Genomic DNA, 16,345 nt, shown 5'->3' with positions numbered 1-16,345 from the left:
ACACAGTCTAAGGTAAAATAGAAACATAAAATGAATTCGTCTACGAATAACGGGTGACACTCTCAGGACTTTTAAGCTTTCCACACCCATCAGCCAAGACCTGAATTATGCATCTTTAATGTCTAAGGCCTGAATTAATTATAGTCTGTCTGAATACGTTGAACTCAAACGGGAAAAAATGTAGAAGAAACCAAAACAAAGGTCTGAAACTCAAATATATCACACCATTAAACAACTTGCACAAAGCTGTTATAACGAAGGAAGAGATCTTGTAAGCTTGCTTTATACACAAAATGGAATGGGAAAGTAAAAAAATCAGGAGTAGTCAAGCCACTCTTGAATTGCAGAACGTAGAGTGAGGTTAGGAGTTAGTTCTTGGTTGATGAGCGGAAGATTTGTCATGGGTGACGTGTCATGCCCTCTGTCCAGCCATTCTCTGATTGCTGCATATTCGTAAGTGTAGCCGTCTGCTGCCATACGCGGGTCCCGCATGGTTTCCTGCAAGTAATATCAAAATTTTAATGCTAGAGCATGATCCATTTTCAAGTCTGTCACAGGATTTCTTCAAGAACCAGCATCCATTCTACTGTATTTCAGAAACTAACCTGAAAAATAGGGCAAAGGAAATGCGATGGAGTCTCACGCGGCTCTGATTCTGATATTGGACGGCTTGATGACGACGATGCTCCACATGAACCTTGTTTCAGACGCTCCAGCGTAATTGTGATCAATTCAAGGTCTGGTCGCCTCTGTCGTATCTCTTCACAGCACTTGAGTGCCCAGTAAATCAATTGCTTTGCCTGCTCAAGAGGCCAACTCCCCGCAGATTCATCCAACATCTTATCGAGGGTCCCGTTATTTAATGCAGACTTCACCGTCTGCACTATACCCATGGCTGGTCCCCCCGTCAGAAGCAGTAGCAGTATGACACCAAATGAGTACACGTCTGATGCTGGTGTTAACTCTTGAGTTTCTACGAATTCTGGGTCGACATAAGCACGGGCAATGGGGTCAATTCTCCGGCATGGTGTGGAGGTTCTGGGTGACACTCCCTCCCGGGGAATTAAGCCAGAATTGCCGAAACCACAGAGTTTGCTGACAAGGTTCTCATCCAGAAGTACATTTTCAGGCCTGAGATTGCCATGGACAATCCTGTAAGGATGGTTGGAATGGAGGAAGATGATGGCTGAACATATCTCGGCCGCAATGCGCGTTCTGATTTGCCATGAAAGAGGACTAGTATCATCCTTACAGTTGAGCCGGTCTTCGAGGGTGCCACTGGGGAGATACTCGTATACAAGCAAGTAATTTTCTGGGCAGACTCCAATGAGTGAGACAATGTTTGGATGCCTCACCCTGCTCAAGACTTCCACCTGAATCAGGCCAATGGACATGAACCATTCATTGTTATTATACATACATTGATGAGTTGATCATCAGCTCGCTTACAGCTGAAAAGTGATGATTCAATCAAGTGATCATATATATCACCCCCTTGATACTCAGTTTTTACTTTTTAAATATTCAGATCAGACTGGATTATGGAGATGATCGACGATGGAAGAGCTAGCAAATAGCAATGTATAAAAGGAAAAAACAGAAATGGGGCTTTTTCTTTGTTACCTCCCTGTGGAATTCTGTGCGGTTCTGCAAATTATCGAAGCCGGATATCTTAATAGCCACCTGGGTGTTCCGAAGTTGACCTCTGTAGACGCTCCTCCCATTTACCCCTTCACTGATCTTCTTCGATGGATCAAAGTTGGCAGTTGCTCTCTCAATTTCGGTGGAAGTTATCTCGGAGAACTGCCACCTCTCTTCAGAACTCGTGCCCTCTTCCCCATCACTCCTTTTTCTCCTCATCTGCTCGGCCCCTGTGGCAGCCCTGTCACGCTCAATCTGCAGCTCGTTTAGCTTGTTCCGAAGCTCCTCCTGCTTCCTCTGCATCCTGTCTCGCTCGTTGCGTAAATCATCACGCTCTGTCTGTAACTTATCGCGCTCTTTCTGAAACTCATACCGCAGTTGTCGCTCTCTCTGCAAATCACTCCGCAACTCGTCGCGTTGGGATTTTAGAGTCATCATTAGTTCCAGACCACAGAGGATCTTCTCCTGGAAATCAGCCACGAGTGCATCCATTGCGAGAGAGAGCGAAAGAAATTCTTAGTTAGTAGTACACGCTTTCTCTTTGATATCAGCCTTTTTTCTTACAGTAGTGTATAGAATCGGAGAAACACCCGACCCCGACCCCGACCCGATACCTCAGCGACACAAGTGAGTCGATTCGACTCTCAGTGATTGGTGTTGACGATTCGCGGGTCATTGACGGAGAATGGATGGCCTAGAGACAAAATCATGCGCAATTATTGCGCGTCGGGTTTGGGCAACCTATCACGAATAAATATCGACTCCAAGACGACCGTTTCGACCACCGTTTTCTTGGGTTGAACAGTCTGTTCGTCTGAATTCTGATCAAACGGTTTTCAAGTCCAAAATCAGATTTTCAAAACCATGCCTTCACTCACAATTAGTTGAGAATGGGACCCACCATAAAATTGAGAGTTGGGACTCCCTATATATGAAATGTGTGGTATCAGATCATATTGGGAGGGTGTTGAAATGTATTTTATTCAAAGATGGGTTGAAATGCATAAGAGATGAGTTCAGATCTGCTTACCATGATACATTCCTAGGAACATCTGTTGTATTTTAAAACACCGATATTCTTGATGTATAACTGGATGCACATGGTCAACAATGTGTGGAAGTCAGCAGATTGGGACTCATAAGGGATGGATAATGTTTTAAGAAATATAGAGATCAGATTTGCTTCGTACACAGTCTCACAACACATTGTAGTTGTGCATTGAAAACAGATTATATATTTGATGTCATCGTTAATAAGAAGATATTCCCAATGTATAATTGCGATGCACTTTGAGGCATGCTCTGATGAGAAAATCCAAATTCAAACATGAAGAAACCATAGGTGTCTTAACTAAAAAGCACAAACAAAGACTGTCATTCTTTATGTGTTTGATTTTATTTACATTTTTTTATTCAATATTTATATTTTATTTGTTTTATAAAATATAAAAAAAAAAAGTAATAGTTACAACTGTTTATGACATTTAGGCACCACTAATAACATAATTACAACCGTTTGTAAGGGAAGAAGTAGTGAAGTTACGCCTATGGCAGAATTTATTAAATATGGGTTTTTTAGTGTTCAATCCACCCCAGAAATCTTAATTCCATTCTATGGGGTTTTTACTGTCATATCAGAACTGTGAAGTGGAGTAGAGTCTAAAAATCTCCATGAGGGTTTTTACTGTTCAAACCACCGTATCTTGTACGAGAGTCGGATTCCAACCTTATCTCTCCCAACTCCGTGGTCCCAAACCCAATACTCCAAATTGATCGCCGTACAACAAACATGATAGACTTGAGTGTCAAATCAACACTCACCCCGCTTTCAATTAATTGGTTACTTTTTAGAATTAACGTACAATTATTAATCCCTATCACTTACTTGTCTTGTCAGTCAGATATTGAAGCCACTTTCTTGGCCGGATTCTCGAACCAACACATGGAGCTTTTGAGAGCCGCTTGACTCTTATCCTTCCCCGCTTTACTTTACTCTCTCTCTCTCTCTCTCTACTCCTGTCCTTAGATGATAGATCAAGTTGTTAGAGGTTTTTAACCTACTCTTTATGTTGGTATTAGGTCCCAACCCGGGAATTTGTTGGGTTTGATCTCTGATTGATTTTGCCACCGACAATGGAAAACTTCCACATTATTTAAAAGATCTACCATGATTCTCATATCATGTTTTAGGCGTACATCGGGAACACTTTTCCATACTTGAATGGTATTATTCATATGAGATGTTTTAATGGATGTTAAGGTGAGGTGAGACCCGAAAAACCAGTAACCGCTCAGCCCCTAGGTCCAATTATACTATAAACCACTAAAATTTAAAATTCCGTTGAAAAGGTCAGACAACCGTTAAATCCTTCGACCTTGGCTTGAGGTCATGGGATTTTAAATTCTCATATATACTATAAACTGCTAAAATATATTTTTTATTTTTAATTGATTTATGATGTCACGGGTCAAATCGTTCGACTTGGACAGTTGAACCACGAAACCGAAAAATGGTCCCTGATTGGTTATATCTTCAGGTTATTTTTAATAACCTTGGCTTGAGGTCGGTGTGAAGAGTGTTATGTGAAGAGCAAATCCCAATTGGATTCAGGGAATTCACAACACTTTCCCAACTAGCCATGGAGTCTGGAGTCTGGATTTGCTCCTCACTTCGACCTCACATCTTTATCATCCACACATTAGGAACATCTTTCATATTTCTATGTTATTATTCATGGAAGATGTTTCCAGTATATGATTGGATGTGGTTGGGTCATTTTGAGGAGTAGATCCCAATTCCTAGCCATGATAGTTGCACATCAGGAATAACTCCCTATGAATGACAAGGGAGGTGTAATGTTGAGATGGTGTTGGGAGTGTTTTGTTGATAGTAGATACTATCTGGTGCACTTCTTTGAATAAAATGCAAGATGATTTTTAAAATATTATTTGTTTTTGTTAAAATATTCATTATCTAATTAAATTAAATTAAATACTTTTTTCTTCCTTTCCTTCATTTTTTAGTATAGCTTTCCATATGACTTATTGGAGATAGGCTTTCAATTGGGATCCCGAGGAATATGATGTGAGGAGAAAAAAAACCAAAAAAATGTGGAATGAGCATTTTTATCTTATATTTTTATATGGACAAAAGGGAAAAGATAAAAGTATAAAAATAATAATAGCATATGTTAGAGTTTTCTCCTCACATTTTTAGACCTCTGAAGTCTGAAAATATTGCTTTTCAAATGCCACCTATGTTTGCGATGAGTTTTAAAAAAGCGTCTGAAATGCACTTTCATATCTGAATTTGTAAGAGGCAGGCCAGTGACTTAACACGCTAAGACGTTTTTCATATCGCATTAAAAGACAAAAATGCCCATTCTCGTTATGCCCTTCATTCTCTCTCTTCTTCTTCTTCTTCACTAACAGAGAATCAACAGCACAAGCTTTTCCCTCCGCCCTTCTCTCTCTGCCCCCCTCTCTCTCTCCCCTATCTTCCCGCCACTACCACTGCAACTCTTAGCAACAACATTCGATTTTCCTCCACCCTCTCTCTTTCTCTCTCCCCATGTCTTCTCACCACCGCCACTGCAACTCTCCCTTAGTTGTAGCGGCCCTGTCTCAGCATCGGCGTTCAATTTCCCTATCCCTCTCTCTCTCTTTCTCAGCGGTGACCATGTCTCAACAATGGCATTCGATTTTATAATTTTTATTTAAATTAATTATTAATTATTAAATATTTTAATAATAATTTGATAATTATGAAACATTTTTTTCATTGTTTTGTAGACTCTATTACTATTTTCATTATTATTTTAACTTTTAATAATTTATTTTTAATTTATAAATTTATATGTATTTTCAATTTTACTCTTATTTTAATTTTTTTATAATTTATTCATATTTTTCAATATCATTTTGAATTTAATAAATTAGATTTTATGAAATAGTACAAATTGAACTCAAAATTACCAAATAGTATGTTTTAGGGGTAAAATGGTAAAATTAAGGAATTTCAGATGTTGAAGGTTTGATCCAAAGCAAACAACATTCTTTGTTCTGAGCCCCTAAAAAGTCATAAAGCATCTATGTTTCTTTTCAGATTTTAAATACTTTTTAATATCTTTCTAACTTTTCAGATTTTAGATTCTAGATTTATCAAACGCCACCATAGTGCTTCCCATGAAGCCTATTGCAAAGTCTTAAAGCTAGGTTGTGTGATTTCTAATTATCATGTCTGGAAATTGAACTGGAGTACTTTTTCAACTTAGTTAAAGAGTTGTTGAAATTCTTTCAGCTTTTTTTCTTTTTTTTCCTGAAATGTTTCAAGAGGATGCCAATTTGAGCTTACATTTTTAATGAAGGATAATGCACTAATTCGTCCAGCAGAGTCAGATAATTGCAACACCACCTCTTTTTATCTTTGTGAATTCATGATTTTTGGGAGATATTTGGTTGTGTAAAATTTCACATCAAATGAAAACCTTTCAAATATTATGTATATATTAACTTATAATACAGCAGTATTTTTCTTTTTAATTTTTTGTCGTCTAAAGGGGACTAATTATATCTTGATGGAAGCATTTCCCAGGCTTGATTCAATGGGCAATTTGGCCTTAGTTGAAAAATACAAAACTCAATAGTGCATATATCACAAACTTATTGAGGGTAAATTTTGGTTCCTTGAAAAGCAAGTGAGAAAGGGGGAACTGTATTGCTCAAGAACTTTTCCACAACTTATTTCTTGAGAAGCAAAACTGGATTCAGTCAGTGTGGAACCTGTTAATAACCATTATAACCTTGCATTGGGAATATCTTCTCATGAAATAAAGCACACAATTATGGAGATGTTCCCGATGCAAGGCTGTAAAGACTGTTCGAATGATATTTGAACGGGCCTTGCACTGACTGAAGCCGATCTCCCACACAGCCTAAATCCATTGCATTAATTGTGTATATAAACAATATATAGATAGTGTAGTGTATTGAGAATATGATGCTTTGGGTAGCTTACAGGATGATGTCAGACCTATTATTTAATTGAATAAAGAGTGAGAAAAGAAAATCTTTTTATTTCATAGAAAACTGGTTTATTTAGAGAAGAACACTCAAAACAAAAATGATATTTACTTTTTCTATATTTTCTATTTATCTAATTTCTAATAGTAGTGAATTTTCAATAATACCAGTTTTCTCCTAGGAAATCATTTCATAGGCACTTAAGGCTGCGTTTGGAAACGATGTAAATAAGTGTGAATGTAAATATGTAGTGTAAAACAGTTCGTATAAATTGTAAAATTGGGTTAGTTTTGCATTGACAAATTTACCTTGTTACCAAATTGACTTTTAGCTGTAATGATGCAAACATGAATTCCAATAAAGTATATGCTTTTTTTTTTATCAAAAGTCCACTTGAATGCAAATTTACTTCTATTTTATTGACGTACTTTTACATCTTATTATCATTAAATATGCATTGGTCTGTCATTTGTTAATGCATAAATGTAATATTGTCAAACACAGATAAAAGTAAATCAGACTGCAAATTTACCCTAAACTGAGATTTGCACTCTGTTTACATCATTTCCAAACGCAGCCTAAACAATAAATCAAAAACACGTATGCATACATGGGCTTAAACACGCTCCAAGCCTCCACAAGGTCTGATCGGTTCTTTCTATTCCTGTCGCAGCACTTCAGTGCCAAACGGTGAGGTGACTCGTTGGTATATTAGTTGATTTGGTTCGGTATTAATGTAAAATTTACATCTATTTCACATTTACACTGCAAACAAATGAAGTGTAAGGGATCAGGTGGATGCGGGTCATAAATATTTAGTCAAATTATAGATAAACTGAACTAAAATTGTCTTAATCAAAAACTCGAATTTGGATTAGGATAAATGGATATTAATCCCATTTGCACCCCATCCACCTGAGAGGAACAATTGGTATTTTATATCAATTGCTTTAAAACATTCTACAATTTTTTATTTTTTGTATTTTATATACTCAATAACTCAAAACAGCTAGTCGAATCAAATGCTCAAATCATTTAACTCGTGTGTCGTGATGCAGCAATGATCAAAACGATTTTGCATTCAATCCGACGACACTGATTCTAAACCAAAACATCTTTAATTAATAACTGCTCCATCCACCATGCATTGAGAACATCTCTGATGAATAATAACTAATAAGTACTGGAGATATTTCCAATGCATGGTAGGATGTGCATATGAGGTGGGTATAAGGCGCCCTGTGTGATGAACAGATCTAATATCCTTTATTAGATACCACACTTGTGGAAATAAAATGGAAAGAGTAGGGCCGTAATTCAATTGGATTCGGATCAGCTTCAGATTTAAACCGATTCCAATTTATTGTGGTTAAAATAAAAAAAAAAAAAAAAACTTTAAAACAATTATATACTTTTCATGGGCCAATAGGAGCCTAGGAGGATGCTGTGAGGTGAGCAGCTGTAACTCTTGTGAAGCATTTTGAATAGAGAGGATCTGTACTGAACCAGTTGTGCTGCCATTAGGAGGTGCAGTTTTGATCGCGCTCAGCTAAAAGCGGTCCAACTCAACCCGACGGCCGGATGCTTTATCAGAACATACTAACCCGCCCTGGACCGACTGGTTTGATAATAAAAATAACATATTTACATAAAAATAAGCAAAACAAAAATAACGCCGTTGCCGGGGATCGAACCCGGGTCACCCGCGTGACAGGCGGGAATACTCACCACTATACTACAACGACTTGATGTTAAACAAATATTTGGTAATAATAATATCTCTTTTTCTTGTTCACGATCTAAACCCTTTACAGATGGATGTAATATGTCTTATTTTTTTTTCTTTTTCGTTTTATATTTTGAAATAAACTTACAAACTAGGGTGCAAGTTGAATAATCAATTTTAAGATTTTACACTGCTGGATCCGAGTTTTTAAATTAGGTCTATTAAAATTTTAATAAAATCCCAACCTGAACCTGTCTAAGTGGCATCCCTGCTAGGGGTGTCAATTGGACCAAATTTGGTCCAATATGAATCCTTTACAAATGGCTTGGGACCAATCCAATCCGATGAATACTTTGGACCATTTTGGACTATTCTAACTTAATGTTTGGATCATCCAATCTGTTCGAACTAGTTTTAATTTAGATTGATTCTAATCCAAACCTTGTCCATTGATACCTGTATTCTTAATGGACAAGATATTAGTTCAATCTGACCAATCCAATATAAATCTATTACAGATGGTCCAGGTCTAATCCAATCCAGTAAATACTTTGGACCATTAAGTCTGAATTGGTCCAATTCAATATGTATTATCCATCCAAATTGATTTTGATTTGGATGTGGTCCAAATCAAAACAAATGTGATGCGTAGTCTCAACTCTCAACTGAAATTTCTGAATAATCACTTTAGTTTCCTTCCCGGATTTTATAACTGAATGTAGCTTGAAGCCTTGAACCCTTTGAATCTCCATTAAAAAAAGGCCTTGAATCTCTCTACCTTGCAAGCCATTTTTTCAAACAGAGCTGCTTGGTCTCAAAGTCTCATCTTGCCTTTGGGTTTGCAGGTTTCCAGTTTATGTAATAATGTATATATAAATATTATTTTATGTTTAACTTATAGTTTTAAAAAAACTAACATTTGTGATTTGAGGCAAAAAGAAAAAGAATTTTTCTTGAGGAAAATAAATCTCAGAAAATTACACAAAAGAAAACAAAATCATCACAATCAAACAATCTAACACAAAATTACATACACTGAGTTTCCAACTCATGACCCAATTGACTGGGTCGAACAGATCAACGATTCAACAACCCAAATCAAACAATTTTTTGTGGGCCTCTAGGCCAACTCTCAACTACCGCTATTGAAAAGGTAGCTGAGAGTTGATTTTTTTTTTTTTTTTTATAATTTCCTATCGGTCCAGCTACAATTTTGAGAATTTCTCAAATAGAATTTCGAGCAATACACTCATAAGCGCAACTATTATCTGATTATTTTGAAGCATCAAAGTTGGCTTAAAAAACAGAAGTATCAAAATTGATTTTTAATTCATTAGGATTGAGAGGAATTCATTTAATCAAATGGATTTTTCTCATTTTTTTTCTCTGCCACATATCTTAATTTGAAATTTGAAATCTAGGAGAAGCACAATTAATAAGGCATGACAAAAATGAGTGAAAGGCAAAAGGGCAGCTTGAATTTAATAAATATGATTTTTATTAACATATTGGTTGATACTAACAGGGATACGGACAATGCATATGAGCATAGGAAGAACAGTGTTTTCTAAGGCAAAAAGTCTGCCAAAGTTCATTGACATACGATTATAATTAAGGGGTATTCTTTTTTTGGATTTTGAGAGGGGGGGGGGGGGGGGGGGGGAAGTTGGTCAATAGAATTTTGGTTCCAAGAATTCAGATTAATGCCGGGACCAGGGAGCATGGGATTCTTAGTCAACGGGAACCAAAATCCCATTGACCAACTTCCCCCCCTCAAAATCCAAAAAAGAATGCCCCCCTAAAAAGAGCTTGTTTAGCCAACTTATGTGCTGCCTAATTAGCTGTATGAGATATCCAACAAAACGAGCAGTGAGGGAAACTGAATAAGAGGAATTTGCAATCTTCAATGATGTGTCTGATCTTCCAAGGAGGAGGAGAATCATAGTGCAACAAACTCTTCATGACAATAAGCGAATCTCCCTCAAGAACAAGAGAAGAAATTCCCCCTTAAGGCTCAGTACAAATACAAATTTGTATAGAATAAATACATACAAAATACATGGTTTTGTGCTCTACATATTTATATTTGTATTCCTTCCAAATGGAGCCTAAGCAATAGTGTGGAATCCCCCCAGCAAAATAGAAATTGCATGGTGAGTGAATTTATATGCAACTCAAAAGTCTAAAACAAAGAGAGATTCTAGGCCTGATTCCAGTGAATGTTTGGGACCAAATAAGAGCGATCCTTATCCCATCAAGCGATGTAGTAGATTCCTCGATCTGGAAACCAGACCCAAAGGGAACTTTCTCTACCAAGTCAGCCTATAACCTTTTCTGGATGTATTTTTTGTGAGTGGATTTTGCATCCACGAACGCCGGTGGGATGTGGATGTTTTTGAGGTAAGGCTCGGCGTAGGAAAGGAAGAAAATGAAATCCTTGAGTGGTTTGATGTATTTTTGTCCTTTTGTGTTCTGTTCAACCAAACTCTAGTTATTAATGACAGAAAGCCCGTTAACTAAAGCCAAAATTCAAAATGCTGACGCGGTAATTCCTTATTGGTGGGGGGGGGGGGGGGGGGTTCACGCGTCCAGTGCACCCATGAATGCACAGAACTCAGACTCTTGTGGCTGAACACAGCTGCCATGGAACATTAGTAACCTCATTCGTGAGTGACATGAACTAAGTAAGCGGAACAACCGCATCAAAATGGTATATCAGCATCTTTTTAGGGAAGCAAACAGATTGGAAAATTTAGCTCATCAATTAGTCTCTTCAAGTTCTAATGCCAATTGAAAAAATCCAACTTGATGATCTGTTCAGGCTCTAGGGTGGTGATTAATGCACTTGAACGTCGGGCTGATTTGCCTTGGTTAGTTACTTCAACCACCAACTTATTTTCTTGTTTTAATTCTGTTAAGTTTGTACATATTAACCGAAAGTATAATGTTCCTGCGCATGAACTAGCAAAATGGTATAAACATATGTCGCAGCAACTCTTTTCTCCCCTCCGTAACGAACTTTGTATTTGTTCCCCAGTTTAATATATTCTACTCTTTATCTTAAAAAAAAAACAAAAAAAAAGTTCTAATGCCAAAGATCTTAAGTTGTATTTTGTTTATTTATTTGATGCCTATGGGCTTGTAACCAAACAATCATCTTCTTTATAATTCTTGCTTTTCTTCCTATTTATCAAAAAACAAGAGTGGAAGAATAGTGTTAATATTAAATCATTCCGTCTATGCCATATGTCATTATTTCATGATATACTATGATTTTTGAACCGCTATTGACCCGGATGGTTGGACTGTTTGGCCTGGAAACTATTTAGGCAACTGATCCCATTTTACCCCAAACCTAGTCCTTAGCAAAAAACCATTGAATTGGTCAATGACCTGTTGATCTAGGTGGTTGAACCCTCAACCCGTGCAACGGTTTTGACCATTTTTTATTTTAATTATTTTTTTTCATTTTTTATCACAATGGCCCGTCCATTCAAACCAGACGGTCTAACCATCGACCCAAAAATCGATGGCCAGAACGGTTACAGTTTTGGGTCGTTTTTTAAAACATTGAGGTACACCCTATCTCGGAATCAATATGTTGAATGTTGGACCTTGTTGGTCGTAAAATGAAGGGAGAATGATGGTTCAGCCCAGGGTCAAAATTTTTAGGCCCAAAGTATAATTGGGGTGGGTGCCAGCTCGGAATTGATGCTAATTCACAGGCAGGATCGAATTGATGCCATTTTGAACATTGGTCACCAACTATTTGAATGAATAACTTTTAAAACCTTGAAACCTTTGAACGTAAGTATCAATAGCGTTTAAAACCTAGATGTCAACTATTTAGTAGGTCTTCTATAATAAGGCCCCACTTGGTTCACAAGAATATGGGTTTGGAATCAGAATTGGAATGGGCTATTCCAATTCATAATTTCCAATACTGTGGGATTGGAATGGGCTAGATGTCAACTAATGGCTTCACAGATGACATGCTTTGTCTCATTCATAATTTCCAATACTGTGGGATTTCTTATGTCTCTCGTCATAATCTCCTTGCTCACAAGCAAATTTCCTCTGAAACCCTGGCTGCGGCTAGCCGTGGTATCAATGGCCATCACCTATGGATGCTCTGTATGCTTTGTAACACCATTTTACTTGTGGGGTTGGGGTGTTGTATTTCATAGTAAGTTGTTTGTGATGACTGTTGTATTCTTTGGAGCAATCGCGAGCTGGAAGTTATGGTGGCTCAAGAAATGGGCAATGATAATGCATACAAGAAGCAACAACAATAGTTCGGAGCAGGGGCATCGGACTACCTTCGGCCAGCATCTTAGTCGGTTTATACTGTGTTGTACCTCTCATGAAAGTCGAGTTTAAACTCTCTTTCTCTCTAATAATGTTCAGGTAAATAAGGCAATGACCATTTTAGCCATAGAAATCCATTATCAGAAGGGGCATTTTTGTCTCATTCAAGTGTTGGCAACTTTCTCCCTACATGAGAAAGTTATTTACCCACCTAGGAGATGGGTATCACTTTCTTGGGTGAGTGATACCTAGGATAATAAACCTTCACTGTTCCCCACATAAAGCTGAAAAATGAATATGTGATTATTGGTCAATGAGAACTTCCCATTGACCAATTTTCCCCCCTCTCCAAATCCAAAAAACAAACATCCCCTTAGTATAAAATATTTTAAAAATAAGTAGGAAAAACTAAGGGAGGTGTTTTTCAAATGTATGGTTTTAAATCATTGAAATTGTTCTCCACTCTTTTTATATATCATTTGGTTTCATTTAGAAAATAATATAATATTAATTTGCCTTACATGCCTTGTGGTTTGGAACAAGTGAAGTTTGGCTCAACCCATTGCCCAGTGGATTCATGAAGCCAACTGGCAACAGTTTGGTTAATCCTCTTTTAAGTGAAACAAGCAAACAATTTCTTGGTTTTTTGAATCTGAGACCGGATCTGCTCCTCACACAGGGCGCTTTACACTTACCTCACACGCACATCCTACCATGCATTGGGAACATCTCCCATACTTATAAGTTATTATTCACGGGAGATGTTCCTAGTGCACGGTGGATGTGCCTATGAGGCACCCATGTGTGAGGAGTAGATCCCGTTCCTATGAATCTCAAGTCCAAGTACAAAAGCAGAGGCAAAGTGACTTCTAACTTCCATTTCTATTAGGTAAAAAAAATAAACAAAGATAAACATTAAGCGCTACAAAGGGAAATATCACCACATTGTCCCTCCACGTTGGAGAGTAGGAGTAGAGTCCAGATTTTCTCCTCACATAGCGCACCTCACACAGACCTCACAGTACTTGTAGCCACACATTCAGAATATCTCTTTTGTATTTGCTTATTGTCATTCATGAGAAGATTTTCTATGCATGCATGGTTGCAACATGCTATGAGGTTGGTGTGAGATGGAGTGCAAGTCAGGCGGGTTGGGCCGGGTTTATGGTCAACCCAGGCCCGACCCTAAAATTTGGGCTTAAGGCCCAAGCTCGAGGTCATGCCCGACTTTCCCAACCTCAGCCCAACCTACCCTATAATTTGATGCATTCGGGTTGGTCAATGAACCCACTCTTAAAATTAAGCATAGATAAATGTATTTATGCAAATATATATACATATATTTATGTATGTATGCTAATATGTATGCAAAATATCTATACAAATGTTATATATACAAATATGTATGTATACACACACACACACACACAGATATATATATACATATAAATGTATATAATTGGGTTGGGCTTGGGCCCAAGCCTAGCCTGAGGATCGAAAATCCAAGCCCACCTCGTGTAAAACTTTGGGTTGGGCCAGTTCAGGCTTGGGCTAGGCCCGCCCAAGTTGCACCCCTAGGCGTGAGGCGCACTCTATGAGGAGAAAATTGAATTTGTTCGAGTTGAATTATTGTGGAGGTCACTCTTGTGGCCTCATTTTCAAGAAAGGTCTGCCTGCAATCTTAGAGAGTACTAATTATTGCCTTTCCAATTCTAAAAGGGGTTCAACCTTTGTTTTGGCATCCACAAAAGAAAGACAAGCATCTAATTTGGTCCAAAATTTCCCTAAGAGTGGATCAAAGGTTGCCTGAGGTAACATTAGAATTGAAGAATACTCAGCTTTCTAGTTTCCATCTAGAGGTGGAGGCAAAGGAAAAGTTGTTGATTAGGAGGATCCTCTCTACTTTGGATCATGATGAGGCCATATATCCATAGTAATCATGTTGTAGAGCATGGTACTATGGTCAGGGAAGGAAAAAAGATGTACATATACATTCTTAGAAATAAAGGAAGTAACCCATGACTTGGATTCATCGCTTAAGATTAGTGAAGGAAGAAAGAGGAGCCCTTCCCTTAGTCGAACATCAGTGGCTGTCAAGGTGCAGCACTCCCACAGCATGCAAGACCCCACTGAGTTCCAACAAGAGGTAGATATTTATAGCTAGCTGATGAATGTTTGATTGAAGCATCAAATCGACTTTGACAAGTTAGGGCTGAATGGAGATGATTTCTCTTTATCACTATTGGAGGGTCGATCTGAGTAAGAAGTGCCTTTACTAGATTGAGATTTGGTGGAAATATTTGTAGCGAAATCGAGGTCATTGAGTTTCTTCCTTGCTTTCTCCATCTTGATCTCTTTCTAAAGTAAAAGGCTCTAAAGTTCATCATAGTCCAACCCATCGATCGGGTCTGGTAAGTACACCACAGTGTTATAAAATGCGGAGGCGTGACGTGAGGTGCTTCTGGCTCTTCCCCCCTTTTGGCCCCTCAATTCTGCTCCATTGGCTTGACAAGAAAAAAGGGAGGGACGACTGCATCTAGATCAAGGAAGGAAGATCCAGATTTTCATCTCCTCAACCCTTGAAGATTGAAAGCTGCTACAACTCTGTGCTACATCGATTAGGGGACTTTGGTCTTCAACTTACTGCAATCAAAAGCATCTGTCAAATTACTAGAGTAAAAAGTTTTTGACAAATCCTTTCAGCCAAGAAGGCCTCCATCAATTTATTACAACCAAGGAACCTTTTACAATTAAAGGTTAGCATTGCGATTCATGTTCAACTCAACAATTGATTGTGAATAAAAGCTTTGTTCACATACAATTGGTCATTGCAAGTTCCTTCTACAACTACAAGTCACCAAGATTTTTTGATCGTGCTTGTGACAAGCTATAAATACACATTTGGGTTGTGTTTGTGACAAGAGAATCAGAGGGTGTTTTTTCGCAAAAATTACAAAAGGAGTTTATACCCCACTTACATTTCTACAAAAAAAAGTTAATTAAATTTATTTAAATTTGTCTTCAATTTTTTATGCTCCAAATTTAATGTGAAATTTGTGTAGACAACAACAAGAGTATTAGGTTATGAATGTTAATTTAATTTGCTTATGAATGTCATTGAATGCAATTCCTATACTTGCTGAATTTGATTTTGTAAAAGAATTTATGAACGGATGACTTGCTTTTTTATTATAGAGGCTACTCAACCTATGGATCCTCTTCTCCACCACAATCTCTTTTACTATTTTGGTGTTATACATTTGTAGGATGAGGTTGTAGTTTCTGGTGAGTCCTAGTGATTTGTCCTTTTATATAGTTTATAATCTAAGCGCTTATTAGTCTGTCTACATGTTAATGCTTAATATCCTTTTTAGGGTGACAAGAGAACTGGTTAGAGATTAACACCCCGGCTTTCTGAAGAGGGTCTAAGGGTTTAATTGGAATTTGATCAATTTATAGTGTCCAACTTTTAGACATGAACAAGTTTGACTATTGACACCTTTTCCCCTCTCTTTCTATTAGACATCAATGCTTACTATATCTCAGTCAATGCAGACATCAATTTATAGTGTTATTTCATACTTCTTCATATTACTCATTTTGATGTTACACAGTGCTTCTTTTTTTTTTTTTTCTTTTGTATTTTCT

General features: G+C 37.5%; 1 protein-coding gene and 1 non-coding gene across 2 annotated transcripts; both read right to left on the bottom strand.

Moving 5' to 3' along the window:
• Nucleotides 1-204: 204 nt before the first annotated feature.
• Nucleotides 205-2,370, bottom strand: LOC148790734 (U-box domain-containing protein 33-like). The gene is made up of 3 exons (XM_088890715.1): nt 1,624-2,370; nt 606-1,373; nt 205-498 (listed from the first exon to the last, which is right to left on the bottom strand). Exons 1-3 carry the CDS (start codon nt 2,131-2,133, stop codon nt 316-318), a joined length of 1,461 nt encoding a protein of 486 aa, XP_088746841.1. The 5' UTR covers nt 2,134-2,370; the 3' UTR covers nt 205-315.
• A 5,966-nt stretch (nt 2,371-8,336) lies between these two features.
• On the bottom strand, nt 8,337-8,408 carry TRNAD-GUC (transfer RNA aspartic acid (anticodon GUC)). The gene has a single exon. It is a non-coding gene; the product is annotated as a tRNA-Asp (tRNA).
• Nucleotides 8,409-16,345: the final 7,937 nt, after the last annotated feature.

Source organism: Nelumbo nucifera, chromosome 6 (assembly GCF_055504915.1).
Source record: "Nelumbo nucifera cultivar China Antique chromosome 6, China Antique-T2T, whole genome shotgun sequence".
Taxonomy (NCBI): domain Eukaryota; kingdom Viridiplantae; phylum Streptophyta; class Magnoliopsida; order Proteales; family Nelumbonaceae; genus Nelumbo; species Nelumbo nucifera.
The sequence above is the reverse complement of the archived record's forward strand: the minus strand, read 5'-3'. Positions and strand labels throughout refer to the sequence as shown.